The following is a 20,517-nucleotide window of genomic DNA, read 5'->3' on the forward strand; positions in this document are numbered from 1 at the left end:
GACTCCAGGGCCAGTGCTCTATCCACTGTGCCACCTAGCTGCCCCTCAATGTGCTTTAAATGAATGTCTAATGACATGGTATGGGCAGTTAGGTGGCTCAGTGGATAGAGTGCTGGGCCTGGAGTCAGGAAGACACCTTCCTGCATTCAAATCTGGGCTCACACTCTTACTAGCTGTGTAACCCTGGGCAAGTCACTTAATCATATTTTCTTCAACTTCCTCATCTGTAATGTGAGCTGGAGAAGGAAATGGTAAACCACTCCAGCATCTTTGCCCAGAAAACTCCAAATGAGGTCACAGTGACTCAGACAACACTAAAACAACTGAACAATTCAAAAAATTATATGGTATCATAGAGATCACAGCTGGAAGGGACCTTTGAGCCTAGTCATCTAGGGCAAACCTACTCATTTTACAGATAAGCATACCAAGGCCTAGAGAGAGATCTTTACTTTTTTTTTTTCTTTCCGGGGCAATGGGGGTTAAGTGACTTGCCCAGGGTCACACAGAGATCTTTACTTTCTAAGCATCTTTACTTACTGGCAATCTCATCCTGAATAGGCCTTTTCTCTCTCTTTTCTTCCTTGACAAAGAAGTTGTTTCATTAAGAAAAAGTGCTACAGGGGCAGCTAGGTGGTGCAGTGGATAGAGCACCAGCCCTGGATTCAGGAGTACCTGGGTTCAAATCTCTCTGTCTCTGTGCGTCAGTCTGTCTATCTCTGTTGCACGCACACACACACACACACAAACCAAAGTGCATTTATCAAAAATAAATGAATTTTTGTGGGTCAATAATATATTTCTCTGGGGAGAGGGATAATAACCCTCTTTCTCTAATGTTTCTTTCTTAGGGCTTTATTCTTTGATATATTAGGGACTTGCATTATAAATACCATAAAATGATTTTTAAACTATAAATGTCCTCACCAGTTAGAAAGCTGCTGTAAGGAGAGAGAAGTGTAGGGGAATAATAAAAGAATACAAAAGGAGATTTATTCAGTGTACCTAGAAGTCACTCCCTTTCTCCTCTGAGTTGGTTCATATCTGCCCTGAGTCTTTCTTTGTATTCCTATCCCTAACCAGTCAGTCAGCATTTATTAAGCACCTACTAGGTGCCAGGCACTGTGCTAAGCTGAGGTAATACAAACAAAAGCAAAAGACCTCAAGGAGCTCACAATCCAAGGGGAGAAACAATAAGCAAACAAATATGTACCAAGCTATATACAGAATAATTGGAAATAATTAACAGAAGAAAGGTACTAGAATGAAGAGGGATCTAGAAAAGCTTCCTGTAGAAAGTGAGATTTGAGTTGGAACTGGAAGGAAACCAGAGGACCCAGAAGGTGCAGATAAGGAGATGAGGATTCCAGGCATGGGGGACAGTCAGAGAAAATGCCTGGAACTAAGACATGGAATGTTTTGTGGGACAGCAAGAAAACCAGTGTCACTGAATTGAAAGACTACCTGGAAGAACATAATGTATAAGACAACTGGAAAGGTGTGTGTGTGTGTGTGTGTGTGTGTGTGTGTGTGTGTGTGTGTGTGTGTGTGTGTGAGAGAGAGAGAGAGAGAGGGAGAGACTAAATTATTAAGGCCTCTGAAAGCCAAACAGAGAGTTTTGTATTTGATTGTGGAGGCGATAGTGAGCCATTGGCATTAATCTGAAGTTTAGGAAATTTACTTTGGTAGCTGAATGGATGATAGACTGGAGTGGGTAAAGGTTTAGGGCAACCAGCAATATTCTAGGCATGAGATGATGAGGGCCTGCTCTAGAGTTGCGTTATCAAGAAATACCTTTGGGGGCTGCTAGGTGGCGCAGTGGATAGAGCACTGGCCCTGGATTCAGGAGTTCCTGAGTTCAAATCCGGCCTCTGACACTTGACACTTACTAGCTGTGTGACTCGCCCCGCAAAAAAAAAAAAAAAAAAGACTTAGTATCAGGGGCAAGTAGATGGTGCAGTGGATAAAGCACCAGCCCTGGATTCAGGAGGCCCTGAATTCAAATCCAGCCTCAGACACTTGACACTTACCAGCTGTGTGACCCTGGGCAAGTCACTTAACCCCAATTGCCTCACTAAAAAAAAAAAACTAAAAAAAAAACCAAAACAAAAAAATGAATGCCTTTTTATCCATACTCAAACCTCTCATGGTTGCCCCATCAAATCACCTTTTCAACTAAGAACCTTGCCATATATATATATAGGTGGGGCATTGAGGGTTAAGTGATTTGCCCAGGGTCACACAGCTAAGTAAATGTGACATGTCTGAGGCCAGATTTGAATTCAGGTTCTCCTGAATCCAGGGCTGGTACTTTATCCACTGTGCCATCTAGCTGCCCGATTTTATAATCCCCCCCCCCAGGCAATGAGGGTTAAGTGACTTGGCCAAGGTCACACAGCTAGTTAAATGTCAAGTGTCTGAGCTGGATTTGAACTCAGGTCCTCCTGAATCCAAGGCCAGTGCTCTATCCATTGTGCCACCTAGCTGCCCCCCCGCCCCCGCCTGCTTTATATTTTAAAGAAAAAATTGAGGCCATTTCCTGAGAGCTCTCACTTCCTTCCTCTTCCTCTTCCTCATCTCATATCACTTGGATTCCTTCTGCCACTAAGTCCTCCTTCACCCCTATCTCAGACACAGAGGTGGCACTATTCCTCACCAAGGCACACTATTTGCACAAGCAAACCCATTCTACTCCGTTTCTTCCAATGGAGTGCCCCCTCTGTCATCCTCACTCTGACTTATCTTTAACTTCTCCCTGTCTACTGGTTCCTTCCCTACTACCTACAAACGTGTTTATGTCTTCTCCATCCTCAAAAAATCTTCTTTTGATCCCTCCATGCCTGCTATCTTCCTGTCTCTTTTGCTGTTTATGGATAGACACCTTGTGAAGTCCATTCACAACAGATGTCTCCACTTCCTCTTTTTTTCACTCTTTTTAACCCCTACATTCCAGCTTCTGATTTCATCATTCCACTGAAACTGCTCTCTCCAAGATTGTTAATGATCTCCTACCTGCCAAATACAATGGCTTTTTCCCCTCAATCCTCATCCTTTTTTGACCTCTCTGCAGCTTTTTTCTTTCTTTCTTTCTTTTTATTTTGGTGAGGCTATTGGGGTTCAGTGACTTGCCCAGGGTCACACAGCTAGTGTCAACTGTTTGAGGCCAGATTTGAACTCAGGTCCTTCTGAATCCAGGGTCACTGCTTTATCCACTGTGCCACCTAGCTGCCCCTCCTTTACTGAATCTTCATCATCATACCCACTAACTGTGGGTATCCCACATGGCTCTGTCCTGGGCTCTTTTCTCCTTCCATGCTACTCTACTTGGGGATCTCATTAGCCCCCATGGATTTAAATATCATTTTTATGCTACTGATTCTTACATCTACCTATCCAGCTCAACCTCTCTGTTGACCTCCAGTCTTACATCTCCAACTGCCTTTCAGAGATCTCAGCCTGGATATTTAGTAGGCATCTTAAACACAACATATATAAAACTAAACTCTTCATCTTTCTCCCTAAACCTTTTCCCAGGTTCAAAACCTTTACTCCTCTCTCACACTTCATATCCAGTCAGTTGCCAAGGTCTGTTGATTTCACCTTTGCAATGTTTCTCAAATACAGCTGTAACTCTTAGCACAAAGTAGGTGATTAATAAATGTTTAGTGACTGACTAGTCAGAAGATTTATTTGCTTCAGGTTTTTAGTCTCCTTCGGCTTATACTCTCTTCTGTAAATCAACTTTAAGCTGGCTAATGAATGTGATCACAGAGTGACCAAAAGGTTTGTGATTTTTTTGGGGGGGTGGGGCAATTGGGGTTAAGTGACTTGCCCAGGGTCACACAGCTAGTAAGTGTTAAGTGTCTGAGGGCAGATTTGAACTCAGGTCCTCCTGAATCCAGGGCCAGTGCTCTATCCACTGCGCCACCTAGCTGCCCCAAGATTTGTGATTTTTAAGGGAAGAAATCATTAACCTGTCACCTTTTCACATACCTCTTACTAGACAATAGATATGTTTATCATTTTCCTCAAACTGGCCAGTTTTACAAATTTTGTCTATAACACAACAAGGGGGTAGTGGATAGTAATTTCCTTTATATAAAAGGGAATAGTCAACACACTACCAGGGAATAGAACAAAAGGGTGAAGGGATGAAGTTCATTGGCTATATAATGGCCAGTGTCAGGTGCTTCTCCAGGAGCAGAAAACAGCTTCTCTCTTGGATTCCTTTCTTGTAGAAGAAAGGAGGGAGAGATAGATCTCAGAAAAGTTGCTCAGTTAGAGGGAAAACATCTTTCCCAGACTCTAAGACAATGGAGAAGGGTAATGTCTGAGGGGTACTCAGGCTATCACACCAAACATCAGATGGAGAAAGAAAATTACAATCTGCCTTGAAGTAATGAATACATGGAGTAGACCTTTGTTTTTTGGGAAAAGAGAATGTGAGATCATGCCCCTAGGAACAAGGATGGGAGATTAAATGTAATTTGGTGTACAGTATAGCTTTTTTTTTTTTTTTTTTTAGTGAAGCAATTGGGGTTAAGTGATTTGCCCAGGGTCACACAGCTAGTAAGTGTTAAGTGTCTGAGGCCGGATTTGAACTCAGGTACTCCTGACTCCAGGGCCGGTGCTCTATCCATTGTGCCATCTAGCTGCCCCTCAGTACAGCTTTTATAATGTTAGTAATAAGAGGGAGAAAGCATGCTGGAGGCTGGCTAGTCCAGTAAATTTTGAGAGTAGATTAACAGAGATATTTGTAGATAAGCAAAAAAGAAAAATGATTGAGAGCAGAAAAGTTGAAAAAGGGTCAGGAACTGGATAGATTTCAAAAGTATTAGCCATCTCCGGTAAGAAAACAAGGTTTTAAAGCAAAATACTAGAGGACATAGATTAATTAAGGAATAAGATAAAGAAGAAATAGCTCAAGTGAAGGACAAAGAGATAATGCATCCATCGGTGAATATTGTTACAAATTGAATACCAGATATTTCAGGGAAATATTAAGGTATCAAGATGTCAGTATACAGGATAAATAAACTAATTTTTAACGTAAACCAGTATTTAAGTTAGAATGGCTGTTAAATTGTGTTTTGACTTAAAGTCTTCATAGAACAGGGAGGAAAATTTGGGGTACCAAGTGAAAATTAGATGTAATGGGGGACTGGCTAATGAAAGCCCAGTTCAGGGAGCATGTGCAATAATAGGTTTTGCCTGATGCCAACTCAAGTTGAGGATAAGGTGAGTCTGATTCTGGAAGTGAGTGCTATTTAAGAGGAGGGTCCTCCCTAGCTCTGACCACATATAGGTATTCTGTGATTGTTTCCTACTGATTTACTGAAAGGTAAATAAAAGCCTTTTGATTGGCTTCTACATGAATTAAAAAGAGAAAGAGGAGATTAATGAATTGGGTATGCAACTTAAAAAGCTGGAAAAAGAACAAATTAGAAATCCCCAATTAGTTACTAAACTAGAGATCCTGAAAATTAAAGGAGAAATTAATAAGATTGAAAGCAAAAAAACTATAGAATTAATCAATGAAACTAAGAGGTAGTTTTATGAAAAAACCAATAAAATAGATAAAATATTGGGTAATTTGATTGGCTTCTGAGCAGGAAGATTAAGCTTACAAAATGCTCCAACAAAGAAGCTCAACCTTTTCCCTTCCTATAGGCCATGAGGTGTAAGGAGGACTCTGAACTCCAGAGGGCTGGTGGATGGATGAGTACATGGTTTCCTAGGCAAGCCTGTGTCTTGAATAGAATAGTCTTCTATTTGAGTCATCCTTCTCTTGGTGCAGGGTCTTGTGGAATCACAAAAGGTTGGACCAGAATCCCAGTGGCCAAGCCTGAAGAACGAGTGAGCCTTTCCAGAGGAGTGACGTGCTTGACCTATTCCATCAATGAAGGAATGAATGAATGAATGAAGCCTTTATTAAGTCCTTACTCTGTGCAAAGCACTGGAGATATAAATAAAATAATAATATGGTCCCTCCTCTCAAGGAGTTCACAATTCTTATAAGGGAGATAACACATATGAAACTTTCCAGCTACAAGTCAGATAGAACTTAGAGTACAGTAGCAAAGCCAATGATAATATCTCTTCTTTAATGTCATTTCCACTGATAAAAAATATCAATTTCTGATGTTGTACTATTTGACAAGGCTAAGAACTTTGGTGGCAAGAACTTTCTTTTCTGGCTCTTCAATAGATGTGGCTGCAAATCCACAGGAACAATAATCAGGCTGCATCTCCACAGGGTACATCTTCTCAAGAGGATGATGTGGACATTGGGCTGGAAGCATTGCTATTCCAAAGGCTCTTGAGTTCAATGTCCTGGGCTGTCCCCATCTAGGTCTGGAGGAAGATGGTGGTCACTCTAGTGGCAGGGTAACACATGCTCCATTCTAGCTCTTCCTTAAGGTGCTTTGCTGCTTTAGCTCAGCTAGCTTATCTGCCTTGTAAGTGGTAATTGGTTGGCATTTAATGAAGATGGCTAGCCTCTTGTCCACAAGAGCTAAACAATAGCTGGATGGATAAGCAGGATCAGTGGTCTGGGGATGGGTTGGTGTACTGTCACTCCCAGTCTGACTGTTAATGGCAGTTGGTCAGCAGCTGTAGCTGGTTGTGATGAAGATACACTCCTTTTTTTTTTTCAGGGCAATGAGGGTTAAGTGACTTGCCCAGGGTCACACAGCTAGTAAGTGTCAAGTGTCTGAGGTCGGATTTGAACTCAGGTCCTCCTGACTCCAGGGCTGGTGCCACCTAGCTGCCCCAATGCACTCATTCTTTACAGTGATTTCTCCCCTCAATAATGGCTGGGGTCGGGGGGAGGCTGGGCTTAAAGCAGATTTGGTAGTTTGGAGTACACTGTCATTCCCAGGGCTCTTTGATTCAGGGTCCTGGGCTGTTTCCATTAGAGTCTGAATGGGAGAAAATGGTCAAGGTGGTGGTGGTGTTTGACTTTCTTGATAAAGGTTGCCCCTCCTGCCTCCCCCTCAGGGGGCCCTGCTGAATTTACACAGCAGAGACACTGTGCCCTTCAAGAAAGGGAGCTATTTGTCCATTGACTATGGCACACATGCAAGTGAGCTCAGTGATAGAAATATTGGTAGCAATCCTTTTAAATTGGAGCCCATTATTCCCAGGGAACAAGGTAATAGAGGAGACAGTCTGCCATGCTTTGTGAGATTCAGGGGATTTGGTTGTACTTCTGTTCCTGTTATCTCTTCTTAGTAAATATCTCTTTATAAAAGCTGATTGGTATTAATAGGCTTATTGATATTAAGGAGAGAGCAATTGGTTAAAATGAGAGTGTGGGCATGAATCTCCAGTATTGATAGTATTGAGGTATTAACAGGCACTGGCAAATGAAACGGGGTGGAGCACACCAGAAAAGGGGCTATGGAATTTGCAGACCTCCATTACCCTCTCAAGAATACCCCTAAGAACTGTGATGGGAGATGAAGAAAATTGTGAATGAAAATTATATATTAAGCTCTTATTATTTGTCAAGCACTAGGCTAAGTACTGTGAATCCAAATAGAAAAGCCAAATTGTCTCTGTTCTTGAGGCCTATGTGTGTATGTATGTGAATGAGAAGATTCAACCTTGCTCTTATAAATTAATCATTCTCAAATAAAAAAAAACAAAAACAACCCAAAACTTTTCTTTCCTTAGGATTTGCAAGAACTTAGCCATAAAACAAAGTGAAATAAAAATAGACAAAGGAAATCAGAATCACAGGCTGCTGCTAAGGTAAGCACTGATGTTTTCCCTCAATCTTCATATAGGAAGATTTGTTTCTCCAATGAGCTTTAAAAAAAAAAAACTTTCTTCAACTCAACTTTAAGCCCTTGAAAATAGCCAAGGCGCTCTTAGTTCTAATCTACGCAAGATCAGAGGTTTTTAGAGGAATGATGGGATTAATAAGAGATTCTGAAGTTAGATAAATTCAGGAAGCTGAGTTATTTTGTCATGTGACCTGTAGATACTTGGTAGAGTTAAGGAAGGAGAAGAAACCTTAGTGAAAGGCATCTCTGAAACTGCCCAGATGTCTTCTATGGTTTTTTATAGGTATGTTTTCCTTTGAACATTACTGTTTTCTGGTTGTGCTTACTGTCTTCAAGGCAGTTCATCTGTCCACAGCCAAGAGAGACCCATGAATACTTCTGGGTCTTAGACATCTCACAACTGATTTACATAGTGGAAGTTTGAAAGCCAAGCTGGGTGGAAGTCAAAACCACTTACACTCTTCTGAGGGTAAAGAAAGTTAGGTCATTGATATCAAAGCCACCACCACTTTCAGGGCTGGAGATCAACATTAAGAAATATTGCTTGGGGGCAGCTAGATGGTGCAGTGGATAGAGCGCGGGCCCTGGAGTCAGGAGTACCTGAGTTCAAATCCGGCCTTAGACACTTAACACTTACTAGCTGTGTGACCCTGGGCAAGTCACTTAACCCCAATTGCCTCACTGAAAAAAAAATAAAAATAAAAAATAAATATTGCTTGATTTGGAATTATGCCCAAAGGGCGATAAAGCTGTGCATACCCTTTGACCCAGCAATACCACTTTTGGGTCTTTTCTCCAAAGAAATCATGGAAAGGGGAAAGGGACCCACATGTACAAAAATATTTATAGCTGCTCTTTATGTGGTGGCAAGGAATTGGAAGTTGAGGGGGTGCCCATCAATTGGGGAATGGCTGGACAAGTTGTGGTATATGAATACAATGGAATACTATTGTGCTGTAAGAAATGATGAGCAGGAGGAGTTCAGAGAAACCTGAAGGGTCTTGCGTGGGCTGATGATGAGTGAGATGAGCAGAACCAGAAGAACACTGTACACAGTATCATCAACATTGAGTGTTGATCTACTGTGATGGACTATATTCTTCTCACCAATGCAATGGCACAGAAGAGTTCCAGGGAACTCGTGATGGAAGAGGATCTCCAAATCCAAGAAAAAAAAAAAAAGAACTGGGGAGTATAGATGCTGAATAAACCATCCTATTTCTTTTGTTTTTGATGCTTTTTTTCCTATTTTGAGGTTTTTCATCATTGCTCTGATTTTTTCTCTTACAACATGACTAATGCAGAAATAGGATTAATGTTATTATGTGTATATATATATATAACCTATATCAGATTACCTGCTATCTAGGGGAGGGGGGGGAGGGAGGGGAGGGAGGGAGAAAAATCTGAAATTGTAAAGCTTGTATAAACAAAAGTTGAGAACTATCTTTACATGTAATGGAAAAAATAAAATACTTTATTAATTTAAAAAATAAAATAAAATAAGGAAAAAAATTAAAAAATGAATGTTGAAAACTAAAAAAAAAAAAAGAAATATTGCTTGGTGAACTGGGATCTGGAAATACATGATAAAGTAATGGAAGAACCCTGTTCCTCTGTCTATAGATCCTCATTATCCATTTATTCTCAAATCAACCCATTCTTTCCAAATGCACAAGTGAAGAAGGCAATTGTCTTCCTCAATCTCAAAGGCAAAGCTAGAAATCTTTTTGAAAAGAATACTGCACTAATTTTACACTTACCTGGCAGAAGTGTAATAACTATGAAGAAGAAAAGAAGTTGCTAGAATTAATGCAAAACTCACTTCTTCTACCCCCTACTCCTGTGGGCCCCATTCTTCCATTAGTAAGTTCTTCCCAGAACCTCCATTTTGAGCAAGGGCCCAGACCGGGTATCCTTCATTCTTGGGACTTCACCACCACGCCCACATGTTCCTCTCCACCTTCTCCCTCACTCCTTTTCAGATCCCCTTTAATGTGTTGTCTTCCCCCATTGGAATCTAAGATCCTTAAGAACAGGAGCTATCTTTTTGCTTGTATTTGTAACCCTGGCACTTAGCATCGTACCTGAAACCCGAGATAGTTCTTAACAAATGCATGTTGGTCAACTGGCATACAAGTCATGAAATAGTTCTCAAGTATAAACTTGGATCTTTGTCCTAACTACTTGTCAGCGCTCCATCTCCATGTTTCCAAAATACCTACTAAGACATTTCTAGTTGGATGTCTGGCTGACACAGATTTTTCACACTCAACATACTCATCTTTCTTCTTTAGCCAGGCTCTCTGTCCAACTTCCTTCTTTCTTTCTTGGCAATAAGGGTTAAGTGACTTGCCCAGGGTCACACAGCTAGTAAGTATCTGTGGCTAGATTTGAACTCAGGTCCTCCTGAATCCAGGACTAGTGCTTTATCCACTTGCCACCTAGCTGTCCCCTTCCCCCTTTCTTTTTACTGTGTCCCCAGTCACTCAGGATCAATACTTCCTTCTTTGATTCTTTCCTCTCCCTTGACTCCCAAGTTTTCTCAACTGCAATAGCTTCTAAGCTGGTATGTCTTTCTCTAGCTTGTCTTTATTCTAATTGGGGCAGTTAGGTGACACAGTGCATAGAGCACTGGCCCTGAAATTGGGAGGAAATGAGTTCAAATCTTGCCTCAGACACTAGCTATGTGACCCCAGGCAAGTCATTTATCCCCAGTTGTCTTAAACATCCAGGGCCATCTCCAGTAGTCCAGATATCTATCTTGTCACTGGACCCAAATGGCTTTGGAGGAGAGTAAGGCTGATGACTTTGCACAACCGTCCCTCACTTAAATCTAATTCACTGCAAGTCATGACATCACCTTCCAATGTTATGGTCCTCTTCAAGAACAAACAACTCAGGGTGGCTTGGTGGTGCAGTGAATAGAGCACAGTCCCTGGATTCAGGAGGACCTGAGTTCAAATCCAGTCTCAGACACTTAACACTTACTAGCTGTGTGACCCTGGGCAAGTCACTTAACCCCAATTGCCTCACCAAAAAACAAACAAACAAGAACAAACAACTCTATTCTAATCTGTTTTGCACATGACTACCAGACTAGCTTTCACTGGCTCCCTATAGCCCATGGCATAAAGTAGAAACTTGATCTGGCACTAAAGGGCTTCACAATATTGTTCCAACCTACTTTGCCAGGCTGCCTCTAACTACTAGGTAACACTAAGTGTTATCATGGGGCCTGAAGGCATTGTTGTTCTTGTTTTGTTGGTTTTTGTTTTTTTTGAGGGGGGGCAATGGGGGTTAAGTGACTTGCCCAGGGTCACACAGCTAGTTAAGTATTAAGTGTCTGAGGCTGGATTTGAACTCAGGTCCTCTTGACTCCTGGGCCGGTGCTCTATCCACTGCACCAACTAGCTGCCCCTGCATTGTTGTTCTTAATGAGTTATATGACAAATTAACAGGTTAGGCTTATAGTCTGATGCTGTGGACTAAAAAGGCCAGGTTCATATTAATCTGCCTTTAAGAATATAGTTATGAAACATAGGAAAGGCATGTCATTTTCTTCCCTCTCCCCCATTAGAGAACAAAAAACTCTCTAACAATGCTGGAGCTGGCATCCTAGCCCTGTGTTAGGAAAAGTTACTACACCCTTTGTGGTTTACCAAGCTATCCATGCACCCTCATACTTTAACCATTGGTACAAGGAAATACACATACTTGGGTAAACTATAGGAATTTATAAGGATTAACTTGTAAGACACTGTTTATAGCAAAATCAGGTAGCAAACTTAGAGGTTTCAGTTGCACCCAGTGGATGATATGGGTGATATGAAATAATTGCTTAGTGGTGATTGCCCTTCATAACCTGGTTCCCTCATACCTTTCTAAGTCTTCTTACATCTTACCCCCCAACACATACTCTTTGATCCAGTGACACTGGCTTCTTGGCTCTTCCATCAACAAGCCACTTTACTTCTTATCTCTGGACATTTTCTCTAGCTGTCTCCCATTCCTGGAATGCTTTCCTACATTCACTCTGATTACTGACCTCCCTAGTTTCCTTTAAGTCCCAACTAACATCCCACCTTCTACAGAAAACCTTCCCCAATTTCTCTTAATTCTTATGTTTCCTTCCTTTAATTATTTCCTATTTATTCTGTATATAGCTTGTTTTGTATATATTTGTTTACATTTTGTCTGTCTCATTAGCTTGTGAGTTCCTCAAAGGCAGAGACCGTCATTTACCTCTTTTTGTGTCCCCAGTGCTCAGTACAGTGTCTGTCATATAACAGGTGCTTAATAAATGTTTATTGATTGACTGGAGCAGCTTATACCCCATTGTCTGTGCCTCCCCATTTTGCCTAGGATTCCCTGTGACCTGGGAAGAGATTAAAAAAACAAACAAACCTGACAGACCACATCTCTGATTCAACTGCCCCACTAGCTCCCATTCTGTAGCACTGCACTGTCCACTGTGCCCAGGCCTACTCTTTTACTCTTTTGAGTCACTAAGTTGCTAGGAGGAAGTGTTATTCCCTCTTTCCTCACTATTTTTTTTCTCTTTAGTCCCACCCCAATTCCAAGTCACATGATATTTCCTTGCCTCAGAAAATGAGTGAAAAATTGCAAATTCCATCCTAGCTGTCTATGCCAGTCTAGGTCATCTTTCCCTCTTCAAGAGGCCTTACAAGTGCTTAAAACCAATTCTCCAACATAGACCAAGTGATCTTTCCATCCTGAGAACATAAAGACAACATATATAGAACATAAGCTTCCTCCATTGAATGTAAACTCTTTGAAAATAGAGTTTTAATTTATTTGTCTGAATCTTTAGGATTTTTTTGGGGGAGGTGATGCAATTGGGGTTAAGTGACTTGCCCAGGGTCACACAGCTAGTAAGTGTCAAATGTCTGAGGCCGGATTTGAACTCAGGTCTATCCTGACTCCAGGGCCAGTGCTCTATCCACTGCACCACCTAGCTGCCCCTGAATCTTTAGGATTTAACAGAGTATCTTTCACATAGTAGAACCGAATTGTTGTTATTGATTATTTATTGAATTAATTGAATAGAAATTTGGGGACTAGGAGACCCTGGGACTTACTTACCTTATCAGTAAAATGAAGAGAGCATTCAAAAAGAATCATGATTCCTGTCTTGGTTTTCTCCAACTCTGTTCCTTTGCTCCTCCATGCCTACCATGCCATTTCCTTTCCCATCTCTAGCTATCTATCAAAAGCTACCTATCGGGGCAGCTAGATGGCGCACTGGTTAAAGCACTGGCCCTGGATTCAGGAGTACCTGAGTTCAAATCTGGCCTCAGACACTTGACACTTACTAGCTGTGTGACCGTGGGCAAGTCACTTAACCCCCATTGCCTAAAAAAAAAAAAAAAAGCTACCTATCTTTCAGGATCTAGCTGAAAAACTACTTGTGTAATAGCCTACATGAAGCTACCTCTGATCATCTCAGTCCAGTGAATTCTAACAAAAGGCAGTACCCAAGCCACAACATATTATTTTGTACATTTATTATCTATTATATACATAGGCACACCTAATTAAGTATATATATGTACATATAAATATATATATATTCACACATATACACCTGTGTATCTCTACAATATATATGTGTGTATAGACACAAATACATATTTGTATATATGTATATGTATGCATGTGTATGTATGTGGTGTATGTCTAATCTTCCCAATTAGACTGCAGGTTTGTGAAGGGCAGGAGTTATTTTACACTCTTCTGGATCTTACACTGCCTCTAGTTGGTACCTTGTGCATAGTACACTCAATAAATATTCATCAAAGCAATGAAATTCATGCTTTATCATTAGCAGGGGGCTTGAAATTGACAAGTATTCCCCCTTAAGTCTTTCAAGTAGTTCTCAATTTCACCCAAAGGAAGCAAAAAGGAGCAGGAGAGAAGAAACTTAGGACTCACAAATTCATGGGCAACCCCCATGCCAAGTATCTTAAGAAGCCCCAATTTTAGCCATACTAAGAAAGGGCACGAGATGCCCAGGCCAGTGATTTCTCCTAACTCTATACTCTGAATATACTATTCATATGCCATTTACTATATGTTGGTTTATATTGTAGTTAGTTGCCAAAACAAGCATGTTGTACTTGCATGGGGCTTCACATATGTCCTATCTCTCCAAAGAGATTGTAGAGGGTGGCGCTATCTTAGACTCCCCCCAACCCCCTCAGCTGGGCTTAATATGGCACTTTGCACATAACAGAGAAGCAGTCATTTGCTCTTCATTCCTTCTAACAGTTGAAGAAAGCATGTTTTGGGGATGGCAACCATAAATATTAAATGGCTATTACTTTGCTAACAATGTTAATCTGAAAAGTCATTTTTCTTTGGTGACACTATGACTGGTTATTTCTGCTTTTATTTTTATTTTTTTCCTTTTTTTCAGGGCAATGAGGGTTAAGTGACTTGCCCAGGGTCACACAGCTAGTAAGTGTCAAGTGTCTGAGGTTGGATTTGAACTCAGGTCCTCCTGAATCCAGAGCCCGTGCTTTAGCCACTGCACCACCTAGATGCCCCCTCCCTATCGTTTTTTTTTTAAATTCAGTTTAGCTGCCACTTCCTAGGTGAGCCCTTTCTTCTTGTCCTTCCCATTTATTGGTGCTCTCTACTCCCTCAACTTACTTTTTAAAAAAACACATTTATTTATTTTGCAGGGCAATGAGGGTTAAGTGACTTGCCCAGGGTCACACAGGTAGTAAGTGTCAAGTGTCAGAGGCCAGATTTGAACTCTGGTCCATCTGAATCCAGGGCTGGTGTTTTTATCCACTGCACCACCTAGCTGCCCCCAATTTACTTTTTAAAAAAATTTTTTTTTAAATTTTTTTCTTTTTTTTTTTTTAGTGAGGCAATTGGGGTTAAGTGACTTGCCCAGGGTCACACAGCTAATAAGTAAGTGTGTGTTAAGTGTCTGAGGCCGGATTTGAACTCAGGTACTCCTGACTCCAGGGCCGGTGCTCTATCCACTGCGCCACCTAGCTGCCCCCCAATTTACTTTTTATTTATTTATCCGGGTATATATAACATCCACTCAGCTTAATATTGCCTTGAAGGACCTCTTGGCTTTGTCTTTGCAACCTGGATGACACTTTTATATTTCTTTGTGTCCCCAGCGCTTAGTACAGTGCCTGGCACATAGTAGGCACTTAATAAATGTTTATCAACTGACTGACTAATGTTTACTACATTTTATTGAGGCAGTGAAATGTGCCTGGCCTGGAGTCAGGAAGACCTGAGGTCAAATTTTACAAGCTGTGTGACCCTGAGCAAGTCACTTAACCCTGTTTGCCTCAGTTTCCTTATCTTTAAAAGGAGATGAAAGGGGCAGCTAGGTGGCACAGTGGATAAAGCACCAGCCCTGGATTCAGGAGGATGAGTTCAAATACTTCAGACCCATGACATTTATTAGCTGTGTGACCCCGGGCAAGTCACTTAACCCTTATTGCCCCGCAAAAAAAAAAAAAAGTTAATATTAAAAAGAAAGAAAAAGAAAAAGGAGCTGGAGAAGGAAACGACAAACCACTCTAGTATCTCTGCCAAAGAAAACCCCAAATGTGATCACGAAGTGTAAGACACTTCTGAAATCACTCAAAACCAACATCTTATTGGGGGGGGGCGTGGCGGGGCAGAGCTAAGGAGCTGGGTAAGTACCGAGGAGAAAGGATGGGAAGAACAGGGATGGGACTAGAGCTACGAAAAACATTTCATCCTCTCTAAAACGAGGGCTTTGTCAAGTCCATTCCACCTCTAATCCGATGAATTTGGACTCTGAAGGAGTTTAAAACATTATACCCATTTCCCTTCCTTCTGCCAAGCATCATCCTCTCCACATTAGAAAGAGGTTCAAAGAGAACTCTTCCCCCGCCCCGCACAACACAAAAAGAGCGCTGAAAATTGAACCCACCCACCCCAGCCGGGTTTGCCCCTCCACAAGGCTTCCTCGGAGGGAAAGAGGTGAGAAAACGACGAAGGAGCCACGTCCCTAAACACTCTACCCCCAGGCCAAGATTCGCCCCACCTTCGGCTCCTGCAGGGCAGGGCGGGGCGGGGCGTTAATCCCTCGGGGAGGGAAGGCGGGACTTCCGGTCTCCCTGCAGGGACGGCTTCCGGTAGAGACCGGAAGCTCTGATCTGCGGCGGTCTCAGGGACAGCCGGACGCCCGGGACAGGAAGGTGAGATCCGGGATCTTCCCGGGGAATCCAGGATGTCCGGTCCCTTCAGTTCCAGGCACGGGGCCTCCGCCCGACTTTTCCTCCACCGGGCGCCGCGTGGCGTGGGGCTCCTGGGGAGGGTGCAGGGCTGTACCGAGGAGCCAGCGGCCCCGTCCCGTAGCTGGGGTTGGCTGCTGTGCTCCCGGAGGAGGTCGAAGAGCGAGACGGCGAGCGGTTCTGGGGATGCGGTGGGAGGCTTCGGGGCGGGGCCCGTGGGGGCGGGGCCGTGACTTGGAGGGTCCACATGACTGAGGGCTTGGTCACGCTTCAGTTAATCACCTCCTGCCCCTACCCCGTGTGCTTGGACCGTGGGGCAGCTCGTGAGGCTTACTCCTGAGTGATGCCGTGCGAGTTCGCCTGCTTCGTTTGGTCTGGTCAGAGTAGTAACTGGGGGAAGTTTGGGAAAACTAGGGCCATTACTTTCTTTTGAGTTCAGTTCCGAAGAGGATTTCGGTGCTTTTGTGGTCGCCTCCTCTGAAATGCCAAAACGCCCTAAGTATTCTGAGCTAATTGACTCTGTAACTCTTGCCGTGGGAAAAGGAAGGATGGGAGCTCTGTAAGTGTTTTTTTAAGAGTTACAGTGTTTAACTTTAGGTTTCCTGGAGTTGGTTTGAGTTGTATGTTAAAACTTTCTTCAGGAGAACATTTAAAGCCCTAGATCGGTGCCAAAAAGAAAATATTTGAACAACTAAAAGGTGAAACGCTCCTCAGGAGGCTGGCTTGATTCCAGTTTTCAACTAGAGGTACATACTTGAACTACATTGTTGTTTTTTTTAAATCATTGCACTTCTAAACAGGATGTCATTTTATTTATAACTGTAGGATTGTCAGCCAGTTAAACATAAAGGCAGTGAATATTCAGTATGCTGGTGTTAGACACATTTTTTGCTCAGCAGTTTATGTGACTTTTAAACTTCTTAATTTTTTAAAAAACTTAAGTTCAAAACACGAATTTTAAAAATCATAAAGCGCTCCATTTTGAAGCCAGTAACGTTAATATATCTAGTGCAATCTCTACAGCACTCAAAATATATGTATTCTTTCATTTTAAGGCACAGAGCATGGAGAATGATGAACTTCCGTCAGAGGATGGGATGGATTGGAGTTGGGCTGTATCTCTTAGCAAGTGCAGCTGCAATTTACTATGTTTTTGAAATCAATGAAACTTACAACAGACTAGCATTGGAACACATTCAGCAACATCCAAAAGAGCCACAAGAAGGAACCACATGGACACATTCCTTGAAAGCTCGGCTACTTTCTCTGCCATTTTGGCTGTGGACAATTATTTTTCTAATCCCATACTTACAGATGTTTTTGTTCCTTTATTCTTGCACAAGAGCTGACCCAAAAACTGTGGGCTATTGTATCATTCCAATATGCCTGGCAATTATTTGCAATCGCCACCAAACTTTTGTAAAAGCTTCTAATCAAATCAGCAGATTACAACTGATTGATACGTAAAATGAACACTTCTTAACGAATTAGAAAACTGCAAGTACTGTATCAAGTTTAATCACAAGACTGAGGTTCTCAAGTTTACAGAGGAAGTTGTGGTTGGACTGAGCCTTTCTTTTTGAACTGTGATGAGGCAATTTTTTTAATAATGAATTTTTAGATAGACAATGGTATACAGTGCCACAATCATGTTGATTTCAACTAAGGATGTTATTTAGATTTTCTTTGGAAGCAAGATCATGTCATTCCACCTAGAGCTTTTAGGGGACATACGTCTGGACTCTGGTTCTATTTTATTCTGCAAGGAAATAATGATTCAGAAATTTTTCCTGTCGGCAAAAATGAATAGATATGGACACTTCCTTTGTATTAAATGTAAAAAGTTCTTAACATGATTATAAAATTTAAATTTTGCATTAAGTATTTGGCTTCCTTCTCTTTAAATTTTACAAACTTCACAAAGATTTATCTTGTTGCATATAAGTAAACTGTTTTATCTGCTTTCTAGGAATTTATGAAGAATGGTGCATATAGTGTTGAGCTGTTTTGATTTATGTAGAATTTATTCTACCAATAAGAAGGGTAACTTTAGGATTCTATTAATTATTGGTAGCTCTTGGGGGCAGCAAGGCGGCACAGTGGATAAAGCACCAGCCTTGGATTCAGGAGGACCTGAGTTTAGGTCTGGCCGTAGACACTTGACACTAGCTATGTGACCCTGGGCAAGTCACTTAACCCTCATTGCCCCCCCCCCCCAAAAAAAAATTGGTAGCTCTTAATGACTTACTTGAAGGAATAGCTGAAAAAAGTTTTAAATTCTGGAAGTTGTAGAGAAAGTCTAAGAATTTTTCTCCTGTTTCAAGATCAGAATTTAGTTGCCATTTCAATGAAGAAAGATGTCTTCTGTAAATCTAACAAAAGCATTGAATCATTAAGTTCTTAGGCCACAGTCTTTGTATCTTCTCAGCCCTTGTACTGAAGCTATTACTTAAATAGCTAATGTTTTCATATTTAATAACTATGAGGATTTTTTGGTATTACCATCTTAGGTCATTAACAACAGGACAAAATTTTACACTGATGCACTTAAAATCCCAAGTACTTCAGCAGTAAAAGTTCTACTTCTATACCAGGAGCTAAAAATGGGAATTGTAGTAGATCGTTCCTAATCCTGGGGTAAGTTTTGAAAGATGGAAAAATTACTTAGGTGAACATCAAATTTTTGTAGAATGGAGAGTGCTGGATCTGCAAGTTAGACACTTAATGATTATTCACCAAATTGTAATCTGCAGGTTGGCAGATTATAGTAGGAGGACCAAATAGGCCATCCACATATAGACGCTTGCTGGTGGTCAGTTTGCAGACTTCTAGTACGTTAATTTGTTTGAATTCTAGCTACCAAAAAAAAATTCAGTTTTAAGTTTTTAAGATAAGTAGCTTTGTAGAAAGATAGCTTTGATCTGTTGAAGAGATCTGATAATAAAAATCTTATCACAAGGTGGAAAATTTTGAAGAACAATATTTCAGCTGTTTGCTGGCCTTAAGAGATTAGCCCTATGATTTGGGGCAAGGATGTTTGGGGTGCTAGTTTCATAAAATGTAAAAGTAGGGGGCAGCTAGGTGGCTCAGTGAATAAAGCACTGGCCCTGGATTCAGGAGGACCTGAGTTCAAATTCAGCTTCAGACATTTGACACTTACTAGCTGTGTGACTCTGGGCAAGTCACTTAACCCTCATTGCCCCACAAAAACAAACACAAAAAGTTACACATGTAAAACATGGCAATATATTTTCCAGAAAATACAAATAGAAAAAAGTACTGTGGGAATTCAGGGAGGGGAGTGCCCTAATTACTGCCTAGAAATAATTTTATTTCAAACTTAAGTATAGTCCCATCTCTTAATACTGTTTATAAACCACAACCAAGTCATTTATGACTATACTGTGGGCCTATAACATGGAATGAGTGAGTACCTAATGTGTTTTTAAATGTGTGAAATGATTTTAAAGACTCTTAGCAGCTGCAATCATATAAAATAGCTTCAATATGCCCAGATCACGTCTCTCTAGTTAATAACTAACTGGATTTTTCTGATTCAAAAGCCTTTGCCATATGGACTTGAATCCTGAATTTAGAGTTTAGGGTTTAATTGCAGAACTTTAAAAGTTTAGAACATTTCTTTTCAAGGGGTCATTTAAGGATGATATCCAATGAAACAGTTTTTTTATTGCTTGTTTTATAGTGTTTTTATATTAAAGTTCTTCTTGGATTCCTTCTTGTGCCCCTTATCATTTATTCTTCACCTTTAAAATAGGATGCAGTGGAAAGGTTAGTTCGAGTGAAAGGACAGGGGATTGAATCCTGGCTCTCCTATTTATCAGTTTTCCATTAATTCTAGCAGCAGCTTGTCTTGTCCTTCAATAATCCACCTTAGCTGTAATCATATCCATGCCAGATAAGTGTAAAATTTGGGAAACATTCTTTTAAAAAGATTTCTTGCTATGTTTTTGCAAGCAACATGCTTGAGAAAACTGTTAGACAAGCTGTTAGGTAAATAACTTAACCAACTCTAGATTCAGTTTCCTCATTGGTAAAAAGGGTTGGATTAGATCTCTAAGGCTCCTTTTAGAGTTAATCTATTCTAAAAATCTGCAAATGGTTTATTCGTGTATCAAGAAGACCAAGTAATCAGTTCTTCAATTTGTGCATTCTTTTATACATACTGTATAGCAAATTTTAATTTTTATATCATGATTCTGAATAGTTTGACTTATTTCCATGTATACTTAATGCTTCAAAACCAAAGCAGAGTTTAATTAAGAGAATGGGAGAGCTAATTGAATGTACCTTGTCTTTGGCAAATCTTGTGCAATGTTCTCCTGGTAGTTTGCTTCATCATCTTATTACTAAACAACCTATTTGCCCATTCTAAGGGATTTCAGCAGCCTTGGAAGGCAATTATAATTAAGTAGTCTTAACTAGCCTAGCATAAACTCAATAATCTTAGA

The 20,517-nt window shown here is 40.9% G+C and overlaps 1 protein-coding gene across 1 annotated transcript; it reads left to right on the forward strand.

The window, feature by feature from the left end:
• Positions 1 to 16,268: 16,268 nt before the first annotated feature.
• On the forward strand, positions 16,269 to 17,933 carry TMEM251 (transmembrane protein 251). Its single transcript, XM_043985612.1, is given in 3 exon segments — positions 16,269 to 16,426; positions 16,428 to 16,607; positions 17,104 to 17,933. Coding segments are annotated over 3 exon segments (627 nt in total). The 5' UTR covers positions 16,269 to 16,391; the 3' UTR covers positions 17,516 to 17,933.
• Positions 17,934 to 20,517: the final 2,584 nt, after the last annotated feature.

Source organism: Dromiciops gliroides, chromosome 2 (assembly GCF_019393635.1).
Source record: "Dromiciops gliroides isolate mDroGli1 chromosome 2, mDroGli1.pri, whole genome shotgun sequence".
Taxonomy (NCBI): Eukaryota; Metazoa; Chordata; class Mammalia; order Microbiotheria; family Microbiotheriidae; genus Dromiciops; species Dromiciops gliroides.